At 37.2% G+C, this 22,278-nt stretch overlaps 2 protein-coding genes across 2 annotated transcripts; both read right to left on the bottom strand.

The window, feature by feature from the left end:
* Positions 1-522: 522 nt before the first annotated feature.
* Positions 523-16,671, bottom strand: si:dkey-119f1.1 (Structural maintenance of chromosomes protein 6-like). The gene is made up of 27 exons (XM_056744402.1): positions 16,621-16,671; positions 15,666-15,797; positions 15,083-15,200; positions 14,465-14,570; positions 14,248-14,384; positions 13,441-13,502; positions 13,276-13,356; positions 13,096-13,197; positions 12,789-12,908; positions 11,884-11,982; positions 10,721-10,867; positions 10,496-10,584; positions 10,220-10,384; positions 7,990-8,168; positions 7,168-7,369; positions 5,221-5,335; positions 4,964-5,124; positions 4,622-4,757; positions 4,455-4,535; positions 4,209-4,379; positions 3,956-4,093; positions 3,729-3,874; positions 2,968-3,093; positions 1,987-2,092; positions 1,415-1,567; positions 1,231-1,328; positions 523-808 (listed from the first exon to the last, which is right to left on the bottom strand). Exons 2-27 carry the CDS (start codon positions 15,792-15,794, stop codon positions 700-702), a joined length of 3,276 nt encoding a protein of 1,091 aa, XP_056600380.1. The 5' UTR covers positions 15,795-15,797; positions 16,621-16,671; the 3' UTR covers positions 523-699.
* A 2,584-nt stretch (positions 16,672-19,255) lies between these two features.
* On the bottom strand, positions 19,256-21,242 carry rgs13 (regulator of G protein signaling 13). The gene is made up of 5 exons (XM_056743486.1): positions 21,132-21,242; positions 20,998-21,039; positions 20,838-20,899; positions 20,484-20,650; positions 19,256-20,409 (listed from the first exon to the last, which is right to left on the bottom strand). Exons 1-5 carry the CDS (start codon positions 21,200-21,202, stop codon positions 20,224-20,226), a joined length of 528 nt encoding a protein of 175 aa, XP_056599464.1. The 5' UTR covers positions 21,203-21,242; the 3' UTR covers positions 19,256-20,223.
* Positions 21,243-22,278: the final 1,036 nt, after the last annotated feature.

Genomic DNA, 22,278 nt, shown 5'->3' with positions numbered 1-22,278 from the left:
CAGGAAAGAAAGAATAATTTGCATATATACTGTATAAACCTTGTGTCTTTTTTTAATAAAGGCAATGTTTGGCAATGTGTGAGTGGAATTGATTACCAGAGTCATTAACATTTTTGTTGAGAATATTCATTTCTTCAGTTTATGAATATAATTAGAGTGATAAAATTGAGTGTTCCCTTTTAATTCTACACTGTAATGTGCAGTATCATATTAGACATTTATATAATGATTACATTGCAAAGACAATTTTGATCTAGAATTTAATTCAAACAAACTGTTATCTGTTACAGTTCCTTTCCTCTGATTTAAGAGGACCAAGTGTTTTCACACAAACGTCTATTATGGCATTTTATAGTTTATATGCTGCTAAACAAGAGGCTTTGTTGAAGACCAAGATGGAGATAAAAGTGATATATTTACATACTGTCTTGCTTAACCTACTAAGAATCAATCACAAAATAAATATATTCTAGTTGAATTACTTAACAGCAAATTAAACAAACTGACAAATGAAACCTCCAGTTAGGAAATATTTAAATGTCCTCTTTTTAATTAACATAAAAAGGCAGAACCAAACATTTAGGCAACAGAACATCCAGAAATCCTTTAAAGAAATCCTTGTGCATTGTTTTACAACTATTGAAAACATTGCATGTATAAAAGAGGGAAATCTCTCAGAAAACAAGAGATTATCTTCAGTTAGAGATCAGCTCCTTCAGTGTTCCTCTGGACATTCAGTAGACTGGACTGGCTGCGGTCGGGGTCGTTCAGACGCAGAATATTAATAAGGCTAGTGTCAGGCAGCCCACTGAAAAAAGCAAGAGGAAAAAAAACATTTTTAAAATCTGTAGGAAGTAGTTGCCCGGCAATAAAGATGTTGCTTCTTATGAACACACCCACAACCAGCCTGCAGAACAGGTCTGTGACTTCTGTGAAGCTTCTAATGTAACTAATAAAACAATTTGGTGCTAGAAAATGTACAGAAAATTGTGTCAAGAAAATAAGCTCTTATTTTTAAGGAATATATACGACAGTGATATATACTGTTAGGTCACAAATGAAGTTACCACATAAAAAGTATTAAGAAAACAAGCATTTATAAAACAAATCTTTTTAAGTTAAATTAAATTCCATCCGTCCACCACACGATTTCGTCCCTGACATGTTCACAGTGACAGAATGTTACTATATTAAGAAGTGATACAAACAGTAGCACAGTTGCTTCTGTACCTCATGCTTTGAGGGGTAAGAAAAACGAACTGTCTATATCTCTGGCTTGCTGCGATTTTAACCATCATGTCCATGGATATCCGTCGGTTAACCATGTCCTGAAATACACAATGCCACCATACTCTGTTTTAGACTGCTGCTGGAACACACTGGCATGACAGAGATTATACACGTTAATCTTTACCATGTAAACATCAAACTCATCCAGAGCACGGAAGGGTGCTTCCGCGATCGCCCAGAGTGACAGGACAAAGCATACAGTTGAAAAGGACCTTTCTCCTCCAGATAAAGATCTCATGTCACTCAGAGCAGCCTTCCCACCCTCTCCTGGCTGAACCTTAAAAAAAGAAAATACGGTGTTGCTGTTGAGGTTTGGGGTCGTGGAGGTGGGTGCAGTGTTATAAATATTAAAACACTTGTTTAGACAAAGTCTGGCCGAGTACTAAGACAACCATGTAGCCAATCAGCAGTAAGGTGCACAGTGCACAGAATGGACTGTAGTCGAAAGATGGGGCTAGGGGTGTGTCTGTTTTGCTGATTTGAACATCAACAACGGCTATGAGATATCGAACACCCGCCTCTGAGGATTAAAGTTCTACCAATAGGGTTTTTTCAATGACCGAACTGATGCCAAAATCTTTATGTACTCCATACATTTCACTTGCAATGTGAAATCAGAGCATTTAATATAAAAAGTAGGGTCAAACTAAAACACGTTCACATTTTACTGTATATATTTCATATCCAGGAACTCACTGAGATGGAGAGCGCTTCATTCTTGTGGTCAAAGGTCATCTTCCCAATGTATCCTCTCTGAGACAGCATGGAGTCAAAATAGTACTTACAGCGCACAGAAAGATACCTGCCAACCCATTCAAGCACAACCCAAAAGACAAATACATGATAATGGGTAACATGGCTACAGCTATGACAAATTAAGACTTCCTGATTCAGTTTTAATGCCCCACAAACTTTAAAACAAACATAAATAACAACAAAAAAACAACAGAACATTTAAAAACTGTATCAAATGCTAAATTAACTACATAAGTCTGATTCACTTAAGCACTGAACCTTACAAAATATACAGCCGTGGAAAAAATTAAGAGACAAATTCAAATTTTTCATGATATATTGTCCACATTCCTGTCCAGTGTTTGTTGAATTTTAATAAAATCAAACCTCAGGAGTGACATCCAACAGCAATGTGAAAGACTGACCGCATGACAAGACGCATGAAAACTGTGATTAAAATCGAGGTCATCACATACAAAAACAATTTAGCAACTTTTCCTAAATACATGTACAAATATTACTGTTTTATCGCTTTCAAGTGAATATCAACTTCTTTACATTACTTGAGGTCTTAGAAAATACAGCATATTTTCTGACCCGTTTCTTCAGTTTTAATTTTCTGCAATTAAATGCAAATGATAACAATATTTCTATTTGAAATTTGGTAAAAAATATTTTTAGTAGTTCACAGAACGTAACCAAAGTTATCATGTTACTTAAAAACATGCCTATAAATAGCACATTTAAAAATAAAAAACGGTCTCTGAACCAGTCTCTTAATTTTTCCGCAGCTGTATCTAGCAGAGATGGCTCAAAAAACTGATGGTTTGAAGATTTCGAACATTGGACTTTTAAATATTTAGACAGGTCTTTGTTGTAATCAAATGAGCGAACAGGAGTCAAATGAGGGCATTACTCATAATGTAGACGAGCGCAGCTTACATTCTCAGCTCAGTGAAGACATTGTGTCTTGTGTTCATGATCTCAGTTAACTGCCGCATGAAAGCCTCCAGACCCTTCACTTGTCTGGCAATATTGTTGAAGTTCTCTTTCGCGTCATGGTACTGCCTGAAAGATTGAACGATTATCAGCTTTACTGTTAAAACAACAAACTATACTGTATATTGCTGGGTTTCAGCTTTTAGTTTTGTAATATTATCGACTTAGAAACGACTAACTATCAAGATTAATGTTAAATTCTGTAAGTAACATATAGAAGTGAATTTAGTCATAGCATAAATTACAACAGAAGTATTTCAGTGTGTCCACCAGGATTTTGACAGACTTGTACAAATACAACAATGGTGAAGTCACAAAGATATTAGCATATTTGTGATGTCACCACGTCATGTTAGCACTTGATTTCTGTTTTTCTTCAACTCTCTGATCAGTCACATTATGCTGTATTTTACAACTGAATGCCACCACCAGTCACTTTAACTGCTGCTAAAATCCTGATTTATAAACGCAACATCATCTGACAAAATCACAATACAGTTGCTGTTTTAAGAATGCTTCTTTGATTTTGAATGCACGTGACATTGGAAGAGAGTGCATGCGAACACTGCCCAAGTAAATGCATTGTATGGGAAAGGCTGTATTCAAATACAAATTTTTGTCCTTAAATGTCCATGCTGGATTAACCCAAGAAACAACTCGCATAAGTTTGACTTGTAAATCAGTAAAATGTGAAAACTCTGTACCTCACGATAGTGTCTCTGTCTCCCTGCTGGTCCTGTTGTGTGTTGATCTTGTGTTTTAGGCGGCTGATCTCACTGTCCAAACTTGTTGCTGTTCTTCTCACTTCTGTACGCTCCGGGCAGATTTCTGAAGCTTTTGCTATAGAAGCCTGTCGAACGAATGCTCTCGATCAATCACACATTCATCACACATTGAATGCATATATGCCAGCATGTCAGTGTTCGGTCACCTGTAACTCCTGCTCTTTCACATTCAGGTCTCTCTTCAGACCCTTGATCATGTCCAAGTGGCTTTTGCGTTTCTCTTCGTAGTGTTTTTTGTGGTGTTTACTCCTCGCGATCTCCTGATCGCTGTTACTCAACTGCTCCTAATATCATAAGCACACACCACAAACTGTTTAGTAAGTAACATGGGGAATCAGTAAATGAAGCTTTTCTTTTTACCCAAACACACTCCTGCATTAAACGTCATTTGCCTCTGACCTTAATAGGTTCAGCTTCTTCTGCAAATTTACTGAACGCTTCCCTCTGCTCTCGGAAGAGCCGCTCAGCCTCCTCATACTCCTTTTTGAGCGCGAGCCCCTGCTTCCTGGCAGCTTCACACTCATCCCGACACACTGTTATCCGGCTGACAAGTTCCTCCAACTCCTCCTCCTAAACAGAAATGAGTCACCCCCAGCCATACTTATGAAAACAGGCAAAATATCCCAACAAGCAATAATGTGCTACCAAAGGTTTGAGATCCTCCAGCTGAGGTTCTTCTACATTTTGCAGTTCTGTCAAATCTGACTGAAGAGTCCGACAACGTTCCTGTGAGTTACAACACACAAGACAAATTAGACCAACAGCGGAAAAAATATAGTGATATGCTTAGTGAAGAGAGGATATTTAGTCACCTGGACGTTCTTGCGGTCTCTATGGGCTCTGTCACAAAGGGCCTTGTTCTGTCTTTCATCCTCACGGACGCTCTTCATATTCTGCTGAAAGTCCTCCAATTGTTTTCTCTGTGTTTCCAAAGCAGACTGCAAAAGTCTGTGGAAAAAAATGCTTTGATCTTGCATGCTTGTACATCAGACAAATGGAAACGCTTTAATATCAACTTAATATCAAAAGGATGGAAAGCATCCAAGTCAATTAACAGCAAATATGCAGGAGCACAAACTAAACCGAATGGCTAGGAGAAGAAACGAATAAGAGTCTCAGTACACCAGGAGTTACTTAGGTCGTGACTTTTATACCTGATGTCCTCTTCCACATCTCTGCTGAGGTAGAGAGCTCTGTGCTGGTCAGAGGAGTAATATCGGTTATTGTACACCTGATCTCCCTCACGGGTAAAAGCCTCCCTGCAGTTGTGTGGTGGGTGTCCACCCTGCATAACTCTCCTCGCATCTCTAGCGTTCTGAAATTGCAACGAAAGGACTTTAAGCTATAGAATATGTGGGAAAGCATTTTCAAGCATCCAGGAAAACATCTGTGAGCATCCTCACTATCACACCTTGATGAGCAGTATGGTTTCTATCCCTCTCATGTCAATCAGGCAATTGGCCACAACTGAATTCTCAATGTCAAGAGCCTGGAGCACTGTTGGGTATTCTGGATGATTGACAGCTCTTGAAACAAATGAAAGAGATAATCAGGAGATGCTTGAAGCCTCTTTTATTTCCATTTTCACTGCTGTATTCAATTTTTCAAGAATGCATGAAACATTGACGCATTGAAAAGAACAACAGGGCTTAGCATATAACTTTGATACATTTTGGCAGAGGCTTTACTGAAAATGGTTTCATTTTCAAGATACACATTTGATCAGTGCGTGTTTTCCCTGTGTATGGGACTAGTGGTCGACCGATTATCGAATTGGCCGATTATCGGCGTCGATATTAAGGATCTAGCCGATAATCGATATCGATCATTTTCAAAGCCGATTTGCCGATAAAGTCATTTAATTTTGAAATGCGCTTTTTGGCTCTGACGCAGCCAAGGATTTAGCGAGAGCAGTCGGAACACGTCACTCTAGGGGTTTGCCTAGAGTAATGCCCGCCCACTGCCCCTATGATTTGTTGGGACTAAGTCACGAGTCCGGCCAATCAACACGGGAGGCTGCGGAACAGAAAGTCTTTTTTCACTGTCACACCGAAAGCGCTGCTTCGGGTTCATGCTCTATGAGGTAAAGCAGCATCAGACGTTGAAATAAATCTCAATCCACTGCACTGAAGATGCAAAACACTTCAATATAATAAGTGCCTGAATTTCGGAGCAGCTTTGCGGGTTTCCTGCAGGTTCCGCGGGATTTACGCATTATTATCATGTAGATATAATTCACATCCTCAGTATAACAATGATGTGCTCTGCAAGCGAGCAGCACACTGCACACGCGTTTCTTGTAATTGATCGAGCTGACGTTTTGCACGTCACTTAAAATGACGCCATTTCAAAAATACAAGACATTTTAAAGCATAAAGAACTTGAATCGTCGGTCTTCAGTCAGAGCGCTCTCATGCTCATGTTATAGCTTCATGAAAATATTGCGGTCTTTTCAACAACATACACAATAAAGCTATGAAGGCAATTCAATTATTTACACTTAATATATAAATTCAAATTGTGCTAGTTAATCCAATGATTAGCATAATGATTATTGTATGCAATGTTAAAGTCATCAGAACATATTTTTTTCCATAAATAAATATAATTTGTTACATTCAATTCATTTTTTCATTTGTTGCTTGTTGTTTTTTACTGTGTTGCTTGTGGTTTACAAAATGTTCACAGAATTCTGCTGGGTGCTCCCCTCTTTCTTTTATTAGTATTAATATAAGTGTTATGATTAAGATTTCTCAGTCAGAATTAAAAATATTTCAAATGTTTCAGAGCATGTGTTCTTAATTTCTATATAAATTTACGTTTTTACACCATATATATATCGGTTCAAAATATCGGTTATCGGTCTAATTTGCATGGAAATAATCGGTATCGGCCTGAAAAACGCATATCGGTCGACCTCTATATGGGACCCACAAACGCTTGTACTACTAACACACTGCTCTATTAGCTGAACTATAGAACAATGTAGTACTAAGGGAACAACAATAATGGAACCGCATAAACAGATTTCATTTTCTATTTGAGTTCTTCCTTTACACTGGGTGTAAATAGACAACATTAAACTTTTTAAAACATGCAATCTTGAAGGTATAATATCTGTAAGAATTCTTGATGTGAAATGTCTTCCTCTTTTTTCTTAGAAGTTATTTGCAAGTTATTTAAATGAGAGTGGTTGTTTAATGCTATAAAATTGGGATTGCAACAAAAATAGTTCTTACAAAATCAAGACTGTCTATGCTACACTGCAAAATTATATTTACTATTACAGCTTTATTAACTTCAAGACCACTGGTAAATATATCAAATAAAATGTTGTTATGTGTCATGTGAACTGTACCTGCTGCCGACATTGTAGACCGTGTCTGTAAACCTGCTGACGATAATTTGGGGTCGTCTGCCATGCGGGAAGCAGCTCTTCATGATGTTCTGCAGCACTTTCTCATCTTGGTGGTTATCGCAGCAGAAAGCCAACATCAGAGCCTTCAGACAACATTCCACTGCCAGACCAAGATCTGGATCTCGCATACGGATGCAGTATCCTAGAAACAAAAAGACCCTCTAAACAACCAGTATTCACATGGAAATGTTTATTCTACACGTGCAACTTCATCTGTTGATTTAAGGTCAAGCGTATGAAAATAAGCGGCATCTAGTGGTGAGGTTCCACCGCTCACCCCTCCCTTTTGAAGCCCTATGGAGGCAGAGAGAGGATTAAGATGTTGTTATGATTTAGGTACAGCATTGGGTCCATTTAGGGCTACTGTAGAAACAACATTGTAATTTCCATGAATATAGAAATAGCTCCTTCTAAGATAATAAAAACATAACACTTCATTTTGTTAGGTCTTTATACACCTCTGAAGACATCATCAGTTCATATGTTTATCATTTCTGTCAATAGATCCTCCAAAAAACTACACACTGGACCTTTAACCAAGAAATGGAAATAGAAGACTAAGATCCTTTATATACGCTGATTTTTTTTTTTTTAAATTGCTCCAAAACATTCTTCAGTCCGCACAAGGTTGTCTGTTTAAAGAGATTTTATGGATTACTATTAAAATAAATAATAAATGGTTTCCGCCTGCCTGAATGACTCGTTCATTGGTATATTTGTTACAGTTTAGAATAATTGTATGTGGTGAACCGTTGGTTTTACCGAGTGGTCCAACAGGTTTTCTCCTAAATTTGCCCCTGCGATGAGCCTCATCTATTGCCCTCAACAGTGCTGGCATGTGCTCGCCGAAACGACAAAGACGATCTTGCCGACTGCCCTCCATAGCAACCAGGTCACGTCGTTTAGCATCCAATGCACGCTGTAGGTCTTGCTGCTCACGGCTATACAATAAAAAATAAATAAAGATAGTAAGAGAGGTACAAAATCACATTACTAATATTAACCATTACTACATACCCTAGTTTAAATTACCAGGGTATATTACAGATATAATGGAGCTACATGTTATACTTTATTACATTTTTTTAAGCCTCTTTCCATACATTTTAAGAACTCATTTCCACCAGCCTCCACCAGTAAGTGATGGGACACCATCACTTACATTAACTATATACTGATTGTTAGATAGCACAACTAAAAAGTCTTCGTTTGTGATAACTCCTTATCAATGCAACATAAGCTCCAGAGAATTAACTGAGTGACTAACACAATGCAATTTTTATAACACAGAGCAGTACGGCTCCAAGTCCATCTCTTTATCTTCCAACCATTTGTGCGAAAACTGGATTTTCCCCATTAGTCAACGATGAAGTTTAAAGGTGCCATAGAATGAAAACATGATTTACCAAGGCCTAGATGAATAATAAGAGGTCTGTACATGGAATGACATATTGTGAGCCTCAAACACCATTGTTTCTCCCTTCTTGTGTTTTTCGTGTGCATGCAAAAGACCGCTCAATAACAGGACAATTCAAACATAACACCGACTTTATAGTCGGGATGTATGCCCCCAAGCTTCCATAAACCAGCCCTTGTTCTAGACCAACCGGACGTGCACAGCCGAATCATCCAAAGTTCTGCAGGTATTGTGAATAGGGTTGGGCGATTTATACCAAATTGGCATCGGACGATGTCTATACTCTACAGTGAAACCTCGCAATGGACGATGACATAGTTATCTTCTTTAAACAAGCCGCGAAGTTACGAAGTGATGCGCGTCTAGGCGAGAGCTAAACAAAGACAGCTTTTCTTTTTTCAACGTGAGCTGGGCAGTTATCAAGGCAGACGTCTGTAAAGTGCAGTGCAAGCTTCTCAGGTAAAAACTAATGCACATTTTCTCTATACAACGCGAGCTGTGCAAGCTGAGGGTCTTTTTTAAACTGCCTCACAATTATAAAGTCTGGCGCGTCTGATCTGTATTGAGCCGGCTTATGTGCCCATTAAGCCTTGTTTATATTTGTTTACAATGCACAATGAAGCACAGAGCAGCAAGAGTTACGTAACGAGAGTGAAAGGGACGTTTTTCGAACCTGGCACTATGTCAAGCAGGCTTCACTCAACGTTTTAATACTGATTTAAGAAGGGGACCATTCCGACTATATTACTGTTAGAACCCCTGCCGCAAGCAGTAAGTAGTGATTTTATTCACTTTTTCCATTTCACTTCATTGATCTGTTGGGTGTGTGAGCTAGTGGCATGAGCCTTGCAGCGAAACATCCAATCAGAGCAGAGCTCAACATTAATGTTCATGACCGTTCCAAATAATGTAATAACAGATGGTTTCATTCTAGTTACAAATCCTAGGGCTGTAAAGGGACATGTTAAAGCGTTTCTCTATCATTTCTGCACTTTATAAACCCAACTACCTTCTATGTAGATATCAGACCTTCTAACAATATAATATATTGTTTCAATTACTTCTTTGGCACATTTAACAACTGGGTGTAAATTGACTTCCCACTATTCGCCTACACAATGATTAAATTCAGGCAAACTTTAGCATATGACCTCTTTGGATGAATATGAAAAGATGATACAAAATTTAAATTCGACTTTTTAATACTTTCTAAGAGCCTTGATTTTCTCTCAATTTATTTATCAACTTTAAATACGGTTTAAGACTCCGTAGACACCCTGAATTCCATTTTGAATCCCAGATTTTCAATGTTATTTCATGTATTTGGATTCCACTACTATCATAATAACAGTGACTTCAGTATAAACAGGCTCCCACACTATAATCGCAAAAAACACTGTTTTGTTTGTTTTAGCAAACATGGGAACATTGGTTGAACAACAGTGTCAGTTACTTCCTATTTGCATGAAACCTGCTCACAATTAATAATTTCTGCAATTTCGGTTTTAAACTTCCACAATTTTCTATTTAAGACATTAAAACATGCACATAGAAAAGGTTTTCAATTGCACTAACCTCAATCTACGGAGGTTTTCTTCAGCCGCGTGACATGCCTGTGCAAACTGCTCGATCTGCTGTACCAAAGTGGAGTCCTTGAAGGCCAGCTCTTCCAGCTCAGTATGAATGTGATTCATTCTCTCCATACGAGCCTGAGTGTCAGCTGAGTTCAATTGACTTATACTGGACAGGGAAGAAGGTATGACTTGTAATGAAACAGCTGGAAATGGTAAAGAGATGTTGTCTAACCCACTGCACTGTTGTTTCCGTCTATGCACATATGAAGTACAGTACCTGCTTTTGAGTTCTTTGATACGTTTGTTGAGCTGATCTTTATCCTTCTCCAGGTCTCTTAAGTTAGTCTTTTTCTGATGAACATTAGCCTAAATCAACAAAAATATGCAAAACAATTGAAGTCACGTTTTTCGCGTTTATCAGCCACTCAGCATACAGTGAGCACATAACTTAAAGCGAAACTTATTTTGTTGTGGCACAGCATGTCTGGGAGCGGATGTGCACCTCGGCTATCTTGAGATGTCGGTTGCGCTCCTGCACTTGACCCTTCAGTTCAGTGCACCGCGGCTGTAGCTGTTGCATCCGCTCAGTTATACCTTCCAACTGATCCTGTAACTGTTTGAATATCCCAGTGGCCTCCTGAACTTTCCCCTGAAACAGTCAACCAAAAATAAACCCATTGGATTTTCAAAAAGGATTTATACCAAACTACTGATTTAACGAATAAAAACCCTTGAAAGGTTAATGATGTTCTAGTCATCATTATTTATAATCGACTGGGTTACTGGCAAAATGCTAGCCTTAATGGGACTGTCCCTGCAAATGGCCTGCTGTTACAAATGACCCACTCTATGCCATTACCCATAGGACAAGTTCATGAAAAAAGAACTGAAATAATAGGTTTCATATCTTCCATATGTTACAGCAGTAATATGAGAGGATCTTCAGAAGTTGTTTTTTCTCATTAGAGCTTCTAACCGTTTCTCACTGTCATAAGGGCACAATGAGTTTGAAAACGTGTTTGAAGTTAACATTGACGTCACATCACTGCTCAAAGCTTTCATGTGAGTGCGATTATAAAATAAAGTAAATATCACTGGTGTGTAGTTCATCCCAACAAAATGCTGCTCCATTAGATTATTGTGGTTAAATCTATTTCATGTTAAACAAAAACTGAGTGTGCAACCAAAGTGTGCAGGACAAGTGATGATAGCAAAATAAAGTAAACTGTGAAATATAACCAAAAATTCTTCATACGGTGGACTACCATTCAAATTTGTCAGACACTTTGACATGACCATTTTGATCTTTTTACACCCCAGACTGAACAAAATTAAGCATTGCTTGGTAACTGGTGCCCTCAATTGGTATTATCTGATTGTAAACTTAAATTTAACAGCTGTCAGCTTTTCAACCAAATCCATTACATACCTTTCTAACAAAGTTCTCTGACATTATCAAAATGATTTGTTTCTGACACAGTTAAACCCTGAGTTCTTGTCATATTTTATTACCATTTTCTAAACTATAGTGAACAGACAGTGATGTTGAAAATGAATTTTGGTTGAATGCATGTGGCCGTTTTTTTGCAACAAGTTGTATCAGACTTTATGGAGGAAACCAACATCTGGCTATGTCACATAGCCTATGTGTGACTATTTTATTACCTCCCACTCCTCCACCTTCTGATCATATTTTATGTTGGATTTATCTTCGGCTGTGATTCGTTCCCTCATGGGCTTCATCTCCTGCTCCACCTCTGCCACCTGATTCACAAGTACACAACAAAACCAGTTTTCAGCTACATGATAAGAAAACCAATCTCCACACAAGGCCATGACGTACTTCCGCTACAATCTCAGCCAGCTAAACCACTTCTGCTCTCAGAGTGCTGAGGTAATTTTTCACCAAGCGATAACAATGCATTTAGTAAAGAAAACACTACGGCTGAGCATTGCAAAAGTCTACTAATCTTTTTTTCATATTTGAGAATGTAGCTTGAAACGGATAGCCTGAAGAGAGTCTCCTTTTTGGTTGTCGATGTTTGACGTAATGTTTGGATAGTTTTACTCACGTCGTTGACTGTAATCCTACGTGCATCTTGAACCGATAGTTGAAATAGCTAATACGATACGTGTACCTGCGTATGTAATAAAGCTGTTTGAGGTTTTAGCGCTCCGTGTCCTTATACCCCATTGACAATCTTTACCACTGAACTGCTCATACTGTTTAGCACATTAACCAGCTCAATCACTTAAGTACCTCAGTGTGAGCGCTTTACATATTTGAGGTTTTCTTATTCAACACAGCCAATTCAATTTATCATCCCATAGGTGGAGTGTTCAGAGAGTTTATAAATTGAACTGGGTGTGTCAGATAAGAATCACATCAAAATATGTGCCGTGCTGGAGTGTTTAATTTATACCGCACACAAATCCAATCATTTTTTTATAAGTAATCTCATTCTGGAGGTGATAACAGCTGGGACTTTATGATTTTTATGCATTTATTTCGAGTCGAACTGCTGGTGTGCTGGGTATGAAAACCCATGGTGTGCAGTAAAGTTCCTGACCAGAGCCCACGCCATCTGATTCTTCAGCACATCCAACTTCTGCTGCATTTCATCCAGCGAAGACAGATTTTTATAGCGCTCCTCCTTCTCATGATACCTCTTCTTTAGCTCATGAAGAGTCTGCATGGGAGGGAAGGATGTGTTAAAAATAAGTTGTAGAGCCAGAGGAAGGCGTACAGGCATTATAAACAGCACTTAGTCTAGCGATCCAATCACACATTGTTTCCAGAGCCACTCGATCTATCATTCCAAGACCGTTACGTAAACCAGCAAACATGCAAGTGTAAAACATTATTTCAGCCCTCACCTCCTTGTATTTCTCCACTGTATTCTGGGTCATGGTCTTGGTCTTCATGATGTAGCTGTAATCTTCTTTCATCTGATCAAGCTGGGTGGCTTTCATAAAAAACTACAAAAAGAAAGCAAATTATGAGCTTGCGTGTTGTATGACTGACTTCACAAACACACATTAACCTACAATACTCACTTTGTATTTGTCCCCCTCTCCTTTGGAATGGAGAAAGTGTTTGCTCATTTCCTGGGTAAGGATGGAGACTGGATTGTCTACCTGAACATAGAAAAGCAAAAGAAATTCAGTTTAAACTGCTTTGTAAGCAACATTTTGAGAACTGAGAAGATCTTTCCAAAATACCTGGATGTTAAAATGATCCAGAATATAGATCAGCTCTTCCTTTTTGGATGACACAAGATGACCTAGTTGGAAAGGGAGATAAACCAATTCATCATAAAATTCATTATTATTAATGCATATACATAAAATCTGAAATGTTGTCTAAGACATCGGTTTTAAATTAGCCATAGCTTTGTCCTGTAGCTTTCACCCATGCGTGATATACATTCATCCTAAAAAACAGGAAGTAAGCAACATAAAAGAAAATTTCACCGACACCACAAACTTAAAAAGGAAATTTGTTTTCAAATAATTAAACATTTTCCTTTCTTCTTGAATCAAAATCAAAGAAGCACTGATCTACACCTCTAAATCCCATGTGTCATGCATTTGTGCACATATGAGTCAGTCCATTACACATTAGAAAAGAATTGGATCCTGGCTTTAATTACGGGTGCTTAAGCACATCTTCAGTTAACCTCTCTGTTGTGCGTGTGTGCAAGACTGCAAGAAATGACACATGAACAAACATAAACATCTGTTTAAACTCATGCAACCCCTCACAAGTACACTAAATGATAGGCTGTCAATATTGAGTTCTGTGCAAATAGCGGTATGCACATATGCATAGCTCTATGCATGGAGCTAAACAGCTGTGAAAATAAATCAATATTGAGATTTAATTATTTTGGGACACAGCTAAATTTTACTTTTCAAGCGCTATGCAGCTGCTGGGGTCAAATGAGGTCAGGCTAGGCAGCTCATTGGGTTTTAACTGCTAAGTGAATGAGTACAAATAAAAAAATAATTCTGTTGGTGTAAGCATACCTGTTTGACTTTTGAGTTTATATGTTCTCAGCCCTTCGCTTGAAATACGAAGATCAATGATGATGGATCGACCAAACACTTCTGGCTTGTACGCATCACGACCCCGATTAGTTAAAGTGATGGACACATCCGCAGAGCTGAACATTTAAGATGCAAAGAAAATGTGTAAGACTGTGTGTAATTACACACAGATGTAAACAGAGTAGATTTGCTGTACCTCTCTCCTTCCTTCACAAAACCTTTCAGCGAAGAGCCTCTGTTGGTGGTGAGAGCTTTACCACCCAGAGCCACAATTAGAGCTGTCAGAACAGCACTTTTACCACCTAACACAAAAATATAAGCAGTAAGTACACAAGCTAAGGTTTGCCAGAACTTATGGTTTAAACAAACAATTCGAGCTGGCGATGAACCTCTTGGCAGGTTTGTTTTTTAATGTGCTCAGAATGTTTCTCAACCCAAGGGTCCATAGACCCCTGGTGGTGTGTAATGTAATTACAAGGTGTCAGCAAAGGCATTTCTATTGATTTCTCATGATAGCCAAAATGATTTTATTATGGTATTAAAATAAACCATACTATCACATGACATTGGTTTATAAAAGAAAATCATGCGGTGTTAAAGATGAGGGATTAAAGTGAACTGTTAACATGTGCTGTTTGTTCTTTATCGGTCAACTGACATTGGTGTGTAAAGACACTTGGTTTCATTTGTTGGTTGAAATTTTATTTTGATATCAACAATAGTATTCTGGTCTTCAAGAGTACGCTTTGAAAATAATAGAGGATCAGCAATGCAAATGCATTCCTTAAAAAAAGAATTGTGGAGCAGTACTTACTTCCATTGTTTCCTACAACAAAGTTGACATTTGGGCCAAATGCAAAGGGTCCAAGCAGTGAGTGACACATGAAGTTCTTCAGAGAGATACTCTCTATGATTCCCACCTCACCGGAGGCCTATTAACACATGTATTTAATATATATTATATTTTAAGAGTACATCAGAAACAAATAACTTATATCTGTGAAATGAGCATGCATGTATTAAAGGAATGGTTCACCCAAAATTAAATATTCTATCATCATTTACTCGCCCTCAGATTGTAACAGATATCATCCCCCATTGAACCCCATAGTATTGATTTCCCTTCTACGGCAGTAAATGGGGGATGAGATATGTTTGGTTACAGACATTCTTCCAAATATCTTTCTCTGTGTTCATCAGAACAAAGAAACGTATACAGGTTTGGAACAACCTGAGGGTAAGTAAATGACAGAATATACATTCTTGGGTTAACTATGCCTTTAATAGAGAGGTTTTATGATAGGTAAACAGTCCAACACTTCACATTCTTAAAACATTATTTAAAAATATGGAGGGCAGATTTCATGGAAAAGAGTGTTGTGTTGTGTACGTCTTACACCCTGTGATAAGGAGGACAAAGAATCTCCTGAACCAAAGTAGCCTGTTTCTTCCTCATCTTCAGGTTGTGAAAGCCGGCTTCTCTTGTCCGGTGTGAGTCCTGAATTACTGCTCTTCCTCTTTGACATGTCCTACAAATAACATATTAGACATTTTTATTCATAAATCACAGATTGTCATACATAAAATCACTATTCCTAACATCTGTTATTTACGCTTGAATTGCAGAGATATACAAATAAACTTTTCAAAATAATTTAACAACAGCACTCTGTGAAATATTTAATTCTAAGGACCAATAGCCAATGATCTACAGGTTCAAACTGGCATCTTAAACCTTTTATGGGGATACACAAGCCCGCTGAAGCTTATTAAAATAATACAATAAATATAAAGACAGTGACAGACCCGGCAACCATCAATCACAGAAAACAAAACCACAACAAACTCACTAAAGGATGTGTTACATAATCCATACCATCAGCATGCGCATACATTACTCTGACGTAAATAGTGTCATATGCTAAGAACAAGATGTATCGCTTTTAATTTTTCACATATAACAAAATAATCGTATTACAAAGTGTCTGACACACGAATTACAAAGTGTCTGACACATTCAACGTTACGCAAAATGAAACTACTTGTGACAATTCGATTTTGTAAACTTTAAAACGAAGTTAACACAAATTTTGACATAGAATTGACAGAAATTAAAGAAACACGACAACATTGAAGTCACATGTGTTTTATATGTGTGTCACGTATGTAATATGACTAACATCGAGCTGTCTGCTAGAACGTTAGCAGTCAAGCTAAATATTTTAAAAGTAGATTCTATTAAAGTATTTTTTCCTAAACACTCTAGATATGTAGCACATATAAGCAATATGTAAGTCTTATTTATATGTTAACGAAAGTAAATAAGCTAAATTGTGGGAACACACAACATACCACTCAACTCTCCTCGCTCGCGCGCATTGAATGTTCCGAGAGTGATGACGCCACACCGTTTCCGGCAGCCCTCCACCAATCAGAAGACTTTCAGACATGCCAGTGGTTGATTCGAGCATAGACATAATAAATACTCCCGGGCACAGCTTTTAATCATTAACCATTTACCAAATACTAGATCTGGCGTTTACTAGCATGACGTTTATGTAAGTTTAACCTTATCATTATTATCAAACATTTTAGTGGTTTATCACTATTATTTGAAACGACAGTACACTAAAGTTGTTCTTTACAACCTTCCACTAGATGGCACAATTGACCCTTTTACTTTCAATTCATTTAATTTAATTTATTGAATAAAATGATACCAAATATATAGTGTCGACATATAATATAGAGGGCCTTTCCATAATGCAACAAAATATTTTTTGTTACAAAAATTATGAACATAATTAAGTCTAGTCTTTGTTACCTACTGTTTCTCGCTCAGTACAATGTGTAGCTCCAGGTTTATTATGCCTAAATGTCCCCACTAAAAAAGAACAGATCTCATTGGACGTCAACACTGATTTAAAATAAAAATAAAGAAGCACAGTCAGGAGCCATTTCGTTTTATTCCCAAAGCAGCTGCAAACTGTATGCTCAATATCTACATCTGTGAACAATGTGATTCTGTTTTAATATGAAACATGTGATGACAAAAGTGATGAGCATACTGTACAGTGCATCTTCAGAACAGTTTTTGCTTATTTGGTTGTTTCTTCGGTCTGGTAGTCTCACAATCTCACCGCCTCCATTTCTGCTGTGCTTGTATCTATAGATCAAACAGGGTGAAATCTTAAGGATGTGGCTTGCGTGCGGTCTTGAAAGCTTTGACTAGGCCTGACGTTTGTTTTACTTACATAAACTTTGTCAGCGCTTATTGCTTGGATATCGTTATTATACTAAATCAAATTAGCGCAAAAGAACAAGTCAGAGGCATTGAATTTGATAGTTTTAGGTATCTATAAAGCTCCAGAAATAATTTTTAACTAGCACGCATAAATCTCACTATACGACTGAATTAGGTCTTGAGAAATGACTCTCTGTGACACTGACAGATCCTGAGCATCAAAAACATAATCTGTCCAAAAAGAATCAGAAAAGTGGTTTATCTTACATGTTCATCTCTGCCAAGGAGCTTTATTGCCATCCCATATTACTTTACATGACATTACTAGAACGTTAGAGCCCACAATGCCCTAGTACTTAGAAATTGCTGACAAGCTTTTTTTTCACAAAGCTATGTGTCTTAATGTTTACCGTCTGTTTGTGGTGGGCTATTAGGGCCAGAGAAAGATCATTGTGTTTAAAACACATTTTTGATGTTCTGTCTTTACCAGGTTGTCTTTACAGTAAAAGTACCTCTACTTACTTTAACTACCATAGTAAACTTGGTAAACCATAGTAAAATGAATGGGAGTAACTACAGGGCTATGAGCCCACAAATTCAACCAGTAGTTGTTTGCAATGAGTTATCAAATCATAACTTAATAATTTATGAAATAAAATGTAGGAGCAAATAACTCAACATTTTTCGGAACACCTGACCTGCCATAAACCTACAATATTTACAAGATATGCTGCATATTGTGGTTAAAAGTAATGGCAATGGAAGTAAATTACTCAGAATTTTCACTTAGCACATGACCCACCAAAACGCGAAAATATTTTACAAAGGAAATGAAGCATGTTTTTTCCTGTATAGTAAATGTCATAAAAACTAGACGGTTTGTGTGACACAATGTTCCTTGTCTAAGCTGAGAGTTAAAAGAATATAGCTTCAACTTCCTTTCTTCTGTGATATTTGAAAAAAGTACGTGACCAACACAGTGTTTGTGTAAACAGGGAAGTGGTGACAGAAAGTCAGACATCACCATGTGATGATTTGATCATGAAACAGAAAGCAGTACTGAGAAGGGGATCTCCGGTAAAAAAAGTCTTAATACAACGTTTTGTCAAACATGTTTGGGTTTTTTTTTGTGCGAATGATAAATTAAGTGCAGTATGGATAAATCAATATTATTTTATTATTTTTACATTATTAACTTGCATACCTGAACTTTTGACCTACAGTATCTGGGTTTGTTTAGTTCACATAGGTGTCTTAGCAAGAAGGGCTAATAACATTTACAATTAATACACTACCATAAATATTTTATGATTTATAGTTTAACACTTCATTATTTAATAAAATGACATTTAAAGCTTCATTTTAAAGTGGCATAGTTGTCCAACATTTTTAGGACCACTTAAAATGTGGGGACCACATATCTTTAACAAACAAGCTGGCAAAAACAACAACTATTTGCATTTGTGTTTATCAAGTTATTAAATAAAATAAGCTTAATAAGCTTGTCTAGCAGTTAAAAATATGTTTGAAAAATTAGAAATATTTAGGGAATATTTTTTATTTGTAGGAATTCTGAGATAGGCTAACATCAAACTGAATTTTCATACAAGTTCTAATTGGTAGGTGTTCTTTGCATTTAATAGTGCACAGATATCATATTGATTCCACACAGATCTTTACCATGTAATACAATTGTTGCATATTGAATTGATATAAAGATATTAACCTCATTCCAACGCCATCTTATGCTTTCAACATATATTTGACAGTAATGATTTATTATGTACAAATTGTTAAATACAATTCACAGGATATTTCAGTCCGACAGTCCCAGGCCCAGCTTACATCTACGTTCATGCATATCTCTCACTGTTGCTTCAAAATACAATATAGCTATTCGTTGTTCTTAATCTCATTGCAAATGTAACAGAATGTTTACTGTATTTACGGTTGAGCGGTATTAGATAAACTTCAGATGTGCGTCCTTCACATATATATTTAAGACATGTCACAAATATCACTACATGTTCTTATGCACGTATGTACAGTACATTTATGGATTTTTCCAATATATTCTAAGATGTTCGTAACAAGGAATGTTAAAACCCTTGTTTTAGGACAAAGAAATAATTTGACAGGAAAGTACAGTAGGCCAGGGGTGTCCAATGTCGGTCCTGGAGGGCCACAGTCCTGCAGAGTTTAGCACCAACTTGGTTTAACACACCTGTTTTGAAGTTTCTAGTCTGCTTTGTGAGACCAGGACTGTAGGCCATCCTTAACAGTTGAGCAGAATGACTTTATACACAATAGCGTTTACTGTGCAATGTGTTCACATACATTTACAACAATGCCCAAATGTAGTATATTGAAATTGACCCGATCACAAAATATTTTGGACCCCGTTTGCACCCGTATGTAGTGAAATCCACGATGAGACAGATGTCAATACCAGGTGTAAACACAGGATCAATGTTTCAAATGTTTCATGAGTTCCTGTGGTTCAACACACCTACAGAAAGCTCATTTGTCATAAACAGTGGAGCAGTGTACAACAGCTGATAAAACGGTAGCTTATACAAGAGTTTGTGTAGAGCTTGATGTCCCGTGCAACTCATGCAAATCCAGGTCAAAATAAATTTCCTTGGCGATCACACTCATTGCAGCGTCAATCCAACAAAAGTCTCGGGAGTCTTAAAGTCTGTTTCAGGTGTTCAGCCATTGAGCCTATCTGACACTGACTGCAGAAGAGATCTGTAGATATCTGAGCGAAGAAACCTGGGATATGAATCCCTCTCCATTAGACCATATACGATCCTTTGGGCATCGTCGAAACACAGTTTAGTGGGAGCTTGAATGTTCTCTTTGATGACCTCCCTCGTTCTGTGGTCGATGTTTATCTGAGGAGAAACCGAGAGTGGTGAGGATGTTGAGATGTAGATGTAGCATGTAGAGATGTTCACGATGTGCTTACCTCTTTGGGAGCTTCTGCCTCGATGTAAAGTTCAAATATTTTCTTGGCCCTTGACGTCAGCCTGGATGATGTCCTGACTTTTTTGAAATCTTCACAGACCAACCAAAATTCAATGTTCTCATCACTGAACTCGGACTTGAGGAAGGCGTGGAACGTTGCCATGCCATCTAAAATAAAAAAATGAAGAGTATATATATGACACTTTTGTTCTGTTAACCTGAATGGGCCTAAGTCCATGCACGCATATGTATTTACAGTATATAATGTATGTATGAAATATAAACAGGTATGTTGTATTATGTGAAGTAAACTAGTTGCAATACAGTTTATTTCAAAAAGCATAGTAGCACTTACATTTTGATCTAAGAAGGTTTTCCAATGACTGGGACCAAAGCATTGTCTCGCTGGAGTTCAGTCTGTGTAAAATAGAAAATAAAATATGAGTAAGTTTAAAACAGAATGAAAAAAGAAAATAAAGAAAGTGACAGAAAGGAAGAAAGTTATAAGTGCTTACTTGTGTGACATAGGGCAGCGAAAACGCCACTTGTCTAGTCTCCTGAGGAGGCAAATTTGTTCAAATTAAGATAAATTAACCAAATCCATGAGAAAATTTATTATGAATACAACACAAGAAAAAAAGAAATTTACCTTGAGTTGACAGTTTTATCCTCCTTGTTCATATTGTCAATTTCGGGTGAATGTGACAATACAGTTGGCATCTTTACAAAGACTTGTCTGGTGTTGATGTGTGCAGTTATGTTTCAGTTACTTCAGCTCATGAGAGCGGGACATTCTTACATCCGCTTTATATACAGTCCTCCCCGAGCGTCATCAGCTTAGCAATAGCTAACCACAAAGAAAGAGGAAGTTTTTGGTGTGACGCTAACTAGCCAGGTTGAACGCAATTATGTTCCAACCTGTCGTTCTATGTATATGAATGCTGTCACACAGCCTCTGTGTGAATGTAGAGATGCAAATCAGATGGGAAAATTTAAAGAGATAAGCAAATGCTGACTTTTACATCAGACCTTTTCATATACAAGGTTATTCTGTGTATGAAAATACATTAATGACTGCTTTCTTTAATAAGCATCTTTTAAAATTGTTTTGTTTGTTTCTTTACTGCACACTGTAATGTAGTGTATTCAGGCTATTGTGCCAGTCAACACCGTCAGAAAATCAAGCTGAATGTTTTTTAGCTGATCAATAAAATATATCAAAAAAAATATTTGTAACACATAATATAGGCCTAAATGTGTTATATACTGTGCATTATAAGACATGTTCTACAATAGCAGTATAGCAAACAAGCTTTTGCTAGGATAAGATGAGAATACATACACAGCTAGTTTAGCTAATTCATGGAGTTTCTGGGGAATTTGCTTGTGGTTTAGAAATATGATTTTGCAGAAAGCATATAGTTGTCTTTAAGTAAAATGACCTGAGAAGTCCCTTTTCATAGGGAAGTTTGGTAAAGAAAAGAAAGGTATTGTCTAACAATGCATGTCACTATTCACCTCATTCAAGTCATCAGTTTCACTTCTGGTTTTTAAGTTCCCTGAGACCACACTTGTTCAGACCTACACTATTTACAGAAGAGTAAAGGCCTTCTGTAGATACAACAAATTCATGTACATTATATTTCGCTGCGCTTCTGAAATCTTCACATTTGGAGATTTGTTTTGGCTATAAATCTCTAATTGTCGCCATTTACTTTTGTCACTGGGTTTACAAAAGTCTAACCAAGTATTAAAAAGTACTTGTTAATTTTGAAAACACAGAATTTAAAAAGTAC

The sequence above is a fragment of the Triplophysa dalaica genome, chromosome 3, assembly GCF_015846415.1.
Source record: "Triplophysa dalaica isolate WHDGS20190420 chromosome 3, ASM1584641v1, whole genome shotgun sequence".
In the NCBI taxonomy this organism is placed as follows: Eukaryota; Metazoa; Chordata; class Actinopteri; order Cypriniformes; family Nemacheilidae; genus Triplophysa; species Triplophysa dalaica.
Note: the sequence above shows the minus strand (reverse complement) of the source record. Positions and strands in the feature narration are given on the sequence as shown.